Below are 8,336 nucleotides of genomic sequence, written 5' to 3' on the forward strand. Positions count from 1 at the left end.
AGCCCCTGTCACTTGCAGAATTTGTGTTCTTTGTGGGCTCTTCAAATATTACTGTTATTGCTATTGTTATCTCTGTTGGTATTTTAGCAACAGTAACCATACTAAGGGATTTAAAATAAAAATGAGATGCAGGATCCCAGAAGATAAAAGGGACTTCAGTTTTTATTTAGGTATGCATAGCTGGTGCCTTCCAACATGCTCATCACTTGGAGGAATTGGTGCAGATGATGTTTTGCAGAAGATTTTCAATCTGGTAAAGGTTAATTGTTTTATGTAAGTCATCCTAACTGTAAAGGATGCCATGGGAGAGCTCAAGCAGGTGCTTGAAAGAAACCTATACTGATGCCAAAAATGTAAAAAAACCTCACAAAAACCCACAAAAAAAACCCAAACAAAAGAAAACCAACAGGAAGAAGAAGTGCTCTCCAAACAGTGTCCAGGTATACAAAGCATTTGCAGTAATTCTGCTTGCAATCATCTTCCAAGAGAAAAGGCAGTATGAGACAAATACAGCTTCAACATGCATTTGGTCTAATCAAGGTGAAGATGCAGCCATTATAAAGGTGAAGGTTGTTGTGTTATAGATAATATGACATTTTCTACCTTTTCCACCCTTTTCCTGGAAGCATCCCGAAGTCAAACAGGCTGTATACAGTACACTGTAGGCACATAGCAATCTAGTATGAAAGAATCATAGAATCATTTATATATTTAAGATATCAAAAATGAAAAGAATGCAGAAAGAGATTTAGGAAGCTTTAAAATGTTTTTAAGATACAGTTACAAAAATTTGTAAGCACCAATAGACCCTGAAGTGAGTTTCAAAAACCGCTCAGGTAACTATCAATAGCATAAATGCAGCTTGATTAAGAAAACTCATGGCTGAATCTTTTCTTACAGACATTACAAAATTTTTCCTGACAGGTGTAGACTCCTAAATGTCTAAAAATCAATCTTTTGACCTGCTGTAGGCCTCAACTAAAGAGAAACTCCCATGTTCCAGTTGAAATCTCTAAGCTGAACTCCTAAAATTCCTAAGTCATTTAAGACTGAGGTAAATTGAAGAGCTACTTCTCTGAACTCTTGATATTCCAGCAAATCCACATGAGTCAAAACACATTCGGCATTTAGCCATGAACTCCATTGCTATCTGGATACTTGCTTTCCAAATGCTGTGGCTGCAAAATAGAATGCAATCTCCCCTTTCACCTTGCAGTATCTTGACTTTCTATCCTGAGTTACCACAGTCTCAGTGAGAAATTGTTCCTGGCATACAACTATTTTAATAAGAAACCAAACATAAAAACATCTCAAAAGCACTAAGTGTTCTGTCTCTACTATTTTCCTCTGCTTTGCTAGTTGGCGGACAAAAGTAGCACAGTGCTTCAGGCTATCAGGAGTTTCAAGGCACTGACTGCCTCCATAAAGACAGGATCTTTCATCACACCACATATCCTTGGATTCCACAGGGGCCACTACTATGGAAGTGATAGCTTCAACAGAAAAAGAAATGGAAATTTAGTTCTTTCAACTGACAAGCGATAACCAAGCATAATACGTGGTGACTTTTATCCTCTTCCCAAACACAGACAACACATTCCTGCCACATATAAAGAAATTATTGTATTTTCTGCATTTCAGCTTATTTTGTTGTGTTTGAGATTATTTAATGGATTTCCTCCTTGGATTTTTTTTTTCCCATCTTCTCTTCCTTAGCTTTCAGCTACTGTCCCTACTGGTTTTTTTGTTTTGGTTTGGTTTTTGGTTGGTTGGTTGGTTGGTTGGTTGCCTTTTGGCTTTCAGTGTCTTTTTTTTTATGTGAAAGATCAATCACTTCTGATTTATCACCCTCTCCAGGAAGAAGCCAGGTATTCTAGGTCACAGCTGTTATTTCCACAGTCCTGCACTCCAAGTGTGTCTCTGTATGTGTGTTCTGTCTTCTCGCATGGCACATGCCGTTTTGGCTGTGGGTCCCTTTCAACTCAGCATATTCCATGATTCTGTGACTCAAAACTCAGTTCAGAGGAAAAACTAGCTGCCAAAAGCTACTGCAACAGTTCAGAGCTTCTATCAAACATTTGTAACACATCTTGTTAAAGGAAAAGACTAAACGATTAAATAGGCCTGTTTCATGTATATTGCTGTAGTGGCCTACAGTGGCCACAAAGAGGCTCTTGTCTCCCTTGGGGAGTGGGATGTGCCAAGCTCATTTTCTTCTCCATCTCTTACAAGAAATTCTACAGGCTATATCCAATTGTCATATAATTTCTTATCTACAAACTTAAAAAATATATGCAACGATTCTGACCATGCTGAAAAAGCCCCAACCAAAGGTTTAACACCAATGAATATGTGCAATATAAGGACTTGTGGTGGCTGTCTGTGTTGGTATTTGTGCAGTGAATCATGATTGTAAATATGTTTAGCTTCACACACATTTAATTTATTTTTCCAATACCAAAATAAACATTGCTTCCACTTTAAAGGCCAGAGATCTCACTCTGGCAGGGAAGAAAACAAAATAACTGGCAATAGAAGACTGTACCCTATTCCAGTACATTTGGATTTTTTTAAAAGAAAACTGTTACTGTGTTGGAATTCAAGAAACAAGTTGCAATAAAACTCTAGGAAACTATAACACACTTGTTGTGCGGTATCACACTGGACCCAACGAAGAAAGGGAAATGTCATCTGTGATAACAGCAAAATTGAGACACTGCACCCTTTACACACAGAGTTATCACTGAAAAAGTGACACTTTCAGAGTCTGCCCCAACAGCGTACGCCTTGTAAATGCCAAAACAAGCCTGAAACACTCAGATAAGTAGAAGTGATGGGAAGCGATAAGAGGTTTTTTCGGAGGACAGAGAGAACACAACAGCTGGAAAAGATATCTCTAGCACGTATGAGAGTAAGTTTGGGTACTGCTGAGGGGATGTGCTGCGGGAAATGCAGTTCAATAGGTCGGAAAGCAGAGCCATTGGAGAGATACTTAGACACCAGGGTGATTGTAGTTAAAACCTTTACCTGTATTAAATATTTACCTTTTCAAATAAAAAAAGATTAAGGGAGAGGGGAGCAGGTGGAGAATCTTTTCTTTTTTTTTTTTTTTTTTTTTTTTTTTTTTAACTCCGAGCTGTCCCTCCTAACTCATCTCTTTTATTTCTAGCTCGCTGCAGGAACCGCAGATTGTTCCTGTCCCTGGACACGTAGGAAGCCTCCAGGACACGGATGTGGCTCCCGGGCCTGCGATGAGGGGGTGTCGAGGTGCCCGCGCCTCCGTCCCGTCCCGGCGCCGACTCCCGGCCGTGGGAGGGTGGGTGCGGCGGCGGGGGGTGTGCGCAGAGGAGCGGGGAGCAGAAGAGAGCGGGGCGGGTTTGCGGGACCAGGGCGGCTGGTCCGTCTGGCCCCGCGCACACGCACCTACGGGGCGCGTCGGCTGCGAGGATCGGCGGGGCTGCCCGGGCAGCCACGGGCCACCGGCCCCCCGAACCTCCCGGAGCTGCCCTGACAAGTGCCAGCCCCAAACCCCAGCCCCGAGGGAGCAGCGGCACCGCCCGACTCTGCCCGCCCAGCCCGGGCGGAGCCGCCCCCGTCCCTCCGCGGGAGGAGGATGGGGCGGCGCGGTGTCCCCGCGCGGAGTGGGTGCCCCATGGCGGAGGTAAGGGCGCTGCGGGCTGTCCCGGCCGGGCAGGCACCGGCACAGCAGCAGAGGGCGAGGCTCTGCCCCGGCCGCCTTGGCCGAGCGACGGGGTGCGCACCGGGGTGAGCGAGCGGGCGGTCTGGGCGTGTTCGTGGGGGACTAGCTGCGGGGACGCGAAGGGGGACGGTTTTCTGAGCCAGACGCTTGCCTTCCACCCCCTACCCCCTCTCCAAAAAAAAAAAAGAAAAAAGACGCACACCGCCAGAGGGGTGGGCCGTGCCCTCCCTGTGACCCCCAGGGGGTCCCGGAGGGCGGGCAGCCCAAGCGGGGCCGTGCTGCGGGGCGATGCCGCGCAGCCTCTGCCAGCAGAGGGACCGGCGGAGGCTCCCGGCGCTGGAGCGGGGGCAGCCCCGCAGAGCTGCCCAAGCACACGCCTGGCCCCAGCGCCGCTGGCACCTGCCAGGCAGGGTTGCAAGGCCAGGACGGACAGTTCTGCCTGGCATTTCTTCGGGAATCGTCTCTGTTTAATTCGCGTGGGCACAAAGGTTTAGTAAGAATATCGTGCGGCTGCAGAAGTGCAACTTCTCCACACGCTGCACCCCTCGTCTTGGCACAGGGCACGTGTGTGTTTGTCCTCCCGCAGCTACACTTGTCAGGCACATTTCTTGCATGTTGGGGGACTTCCTCTGCCGGGACTAAACTCCTGGCTTCTTTTGTCTGCCCTCTGTTATCCGTGCAGCATCTTGAAAAATATGTGAGGCGGTAAGTTCCCAACAGTGCTGACCAGTGTCCCCTATCTTGGTCACACCACATGCAGCCCGTACTGCACTTCTGTCTGCTTGCACCCATTCAGGCCGTTGTCCTGCACAGAGCTGTACAGCTGTCCGCAGCTGTAGTTTAAAGATTAGCCAAGCCACTCAGTTGCAGGGCCGGCTTTTCTCAGTTAAGTTGCTGTTGGCATAGAGTTTCATTGTTTCCTGAGTAGTTTATGATCCGGGACTTTTGTGATACACTGAGTGGATACAAAAGATAGAGGAATGCCGAGGTGGTGGGTTTGTGACTCCGATGTTCAGTACATTTTGGAACATCAGGTTGAACTACCACCATTTTTCAGATTGGTTAAGAACCACTGTGAATAGCTGGTTCTTAATATGAATTAATGAACCACCATTAATGGATATTTGTTAAATTTGTCATGCATGGTAGATTTTTTTTTTCCTTTTTATTTTGGTTTTTTTCTTTCCCTATTTCCCCATGCAGTAGCTTGGTTATTTTTGTAAAGTAGTTGCAAAACTAGTTTCAGCACCCTGACTGTAAGGGATTAGTCCTTTCTCTGGAGAGAAGATAATACATTTCTTTGTTAAATGTAAGTCTGTGCCTCTCTCTTAAACACATTTTATTTAAGTGAAATAATGATTAAAGCAATATAAGGCAGTGTTCAGTTCTAGACCTAAAAGGTAAAGGGACTTTTATGTGAAAACCCCCATGTCTCTTCCACCAGACTTCTCTTGAAGCACATGGCAACTCCAAAACATGGAACACAGAGGAAAAAGTTGATCTTTGTTTTAAAGGTGACCTTTGGTAGATTTGACTAAGTGTACTTGTGCTGTCAAAATGGTATTGCAATATTATAATGGATTTCAGAGTGGTTCAGCTGATTTATAAGCTTGATTTTGCCTTTTGTAAAAATAGATTTGAGCTATTTTTTACTTTTCTCGTATCGACACGAGATCAAGACAAGGAGTCTGTATAAACAGATGAAAGTATTTGTTTTGTTCTACTTGGTATTGTGTGGCATCATTGAAAGTTAGCAGCTGGATTTATCCAACCCTGGATTAATTTTATTCATTGGACTCCAGTCCCTGCTGAGAATGTTGCTGGCAACACAATTCAAGATGTTGGTCCTCATTGTTAGGGAGCTGGTATTTAAAACTACTCTGGAAGACAACTGCAGATGAAAAAGAAAATTAATTCAGTGGCTGAAGCATGCTAAACTGAATGGGTTTGCCTGGCCTGTTTTTCTGTCCTGTGCTAAGATGAGGTGCAGTGCAGTGTTAGGACAGCCTGAGCACTTCATTTTTGACAATGGGTAAAGCAAACAGGTAGGTTCCTACACTCAGCTTGCTGCCTAGCAGTCTAGGGTCAGCCCATTCGTTTGTGTAATCAAACATACATTTGCTGATGAAATGTAAACCCCACAATATTTTGTTGCCTTAATAATAAAAATAACAAAATATGTTTCTTCTGGAATACGCCTTTTAATGGAGAAAATAATCATCTCAGTGTCTTGCTATTAATTTTCTTAGATGGATGTGTGTAACAGGACAAGGGATAAAAAATGTTTGTAGTACAGCAGAGACTATGTAAAAAGAAGTTTTTTGTTCCAGGTCCTGTCCATACTGCACTGTGCTGCATTACCTGGAGTAGGTCATAGTGGGTGGTTGGTAGAAGATGTGCCCTATGGCTTAGGGTATTGGTTTAATGCCTCTGCAGTGTTCTGGTCAGGGTCAGCCCGTAGATTTGGCTCTCATGGATGTTTAAGATAGAGACTAAGGTACTAGGGTTCCTGCCTGGGAACCATGAGTTACCTCTTTAGAGGAAAAGAATTAAAAAAGCAATAAACTTTTGTTTGAATAGCCAGAAAACATTCATCAGTTCATGCAAGGATTCATTTCTGTAACAATGAAAGGAGATTCAGGTCCTACCTGTTTGCAGAGCAACCCAGATCAAGAGTTAAGGCTCCAGTGGCATGTTTGCAAAGGAAACAGATAAAAAGCCTAAAAGTGAACCTGGTCTTTTTGGGGGGCTGATTATTTCTTCTAGTATTTTTTTTTTCCTAGATACAACAATGTTTTTGCCACACCTAGTCTTTCTCTTCACATTTTTCTGAAAAAAGTGATTGTAATCCTGTTTTTTTTCCTTAAGAAAGGATTTATAAAGGGAGCACCACTTACTCCTTAATATTTAGCATCTATTTGAATGCTGACATCCACAACTGAACACATGGTGCCTAACTTTTTTTGTCCTACTCTAACCTATTCACACAAGTAGGTCACATTGAGTAGGCCATATGTGAGTAGGTTACACTGACTTACTCATACAGGTAAAGTTAGGCATGTCTGCTTATTTTTTCCCGATGTGTTTGTAAATTATTGTCGGATTGCTCAGGGAAATAGCTTTTTTAAGGAAAACACGAAATTGAGGCACCGTGTGGCTATTTACATTTTGAAGTTTTAAACACAGAAAAAGTCAGGGGAAAAAAAGGAGGGTGGGCAAGACTTGCAGCTGACACTGAGTATAGGTCTTACAATGGTGGGAAAAAAGAGAAGCTGTTCCATAGGCACATAACCTGAGAAGCATTTTGTTCCCTACTCTGCCAACTCCTCAATGTAACATTGCTCCAGTAACACTCCTAAAAGCTGTTACATTAAATGCTAATCCATATGCAAAATGAATGAGACAGATTTTCTGAAGCACCTTAAAAACTGTGTGTGGAGAAACTGGAGGCCTTAGTGCTGCAATCGTGGCAGCAGTTTTATCTATATGGTAATAGTATTCCCAAATACAGAGAAAGTCTCAAGAAGCTTATCATACAATATCTTAGCTGAAGATCTTGCAAGAATTCAGAGCTGCCCTACTTCATTCAGTAGTTTTCTTTTCTCCCTTTTTTTTTAATATCAATATTTCTATATGTGCACGTATGTGTGTATATATATATGTATAGATATTTGAAGAAAGGGAGTTTATAAATTCAATGGGTCTTTTACAGAATGTACACAGGAAATATTTAGATTAGCAAGAATGGACTATGTAGCTCTTCAGTTTTTTATCTGTCTAAATCTTAGAGTATAGATGTTCTTTCCAAATCACATAAACCCCCAAGCACTGATACAGCCCATGCCACAGAAGAGGCAGTGCCTGAATAAGGGCAGCAGTAGCTGTGCTAGGTTATTGCACAGTACATGAGACAAGCTCCAGCTCAGGCTGAGACAGGGAAGGAAGGGTCTGCTCCCACCCAAACCAAGTAGGTTTGTTATATCTGGATGTATTAAATTCTTTTTTTTTCAGATTTTGAAACCCTTCTCAAGAGCTGAATTCCTGCACTTGGTTAAAGAACACTTACTCTAATTACTAATTGCTAGCATAATAATAACAGTTCGTGAATTACAAAATTTAAGGAAAAAGAAGCACTGTGGATAATTTGTATTGTTTGTACTGTTGTCTCAATGTTCCTGATTAGAAAGGGCAGTTTGAGTCAGGTTATGTAAAACTCCATACAAGCACAGTTCTTTGAACAATGTTAGAGGCAGAGTTTCATGGTATTAAAGTACTGGAAGGCAGGAATCCACCCCAGACTTTAGGCACCATTTGAAGTATTTACATTGAGGAAGAATAATTTGAGTTATGGATATTTTTTTTATTTTTTTTTTTTTTTGCTCTAAGGGCTTTTCTCCAGTCCATTTGAGAGCAGTCCAACTGAAGCTGTGTGCTTAGCTTACAGAACATATTTCAAATTATTCTTTTCTTTTTTTTTCCTTTTGAACTGATTGAGCACTAGGACCAGGAAATATTGCTGTGGAGGAACATCCACAAATAGATAAATGGACTGGGTCCCTGCTTGTGGATGGCTCTTACCAGTCAGCCAGAACTCACCTAGGTTTAATAAGGTGGTGTGGGAGGGATCACTTGGTGT

General features: G+C 42.9%; 1 protein-coding gene across 1 annotated transcript in view; it reads left to right on the top strand.

Annotated features, from left to right (window-relative positions):
- The first annotated feature begins 3,591 nt into the window (after positions 1 to 3,591).
- The window catches only part of NFE2L3 (nuclear factor, erythroid 2 like 3), a 17,633-nt gene continuing 12,888 nt past the window's right edge, over positions 3,592 to 8,336 (top strand). The window contains exon 1 of the mRNA XM_027896186.1: positions 3,592 to 3,661. Coding sequence (XP_027751987.1) covers positions 3,614 to 3,661 — 48 coding nt within the window. The 5' untranslated portion in view covers positions 3,592 to 3,613. The remainder of the gene's footprint in view (positions 3,662 to 8,336) is intronic.

Source organism: Empidonax traillii, unplaced genomic scaffold (assembly GCF_003031625.1).
Source record: "Empidonax traillii isolate 1590-97213 ecotype Southwest subspecies unplaced genomic scaffold, ASM303162v1 scaffold17:size2698205, whole genome shotgun sequence".
Classification (NCBI taxonomy): Eukaryota; Metazoa; Chordata; class Aves; order Passeriformes; family Tyrannidae; genus Empidonax; species Empidonax traillii.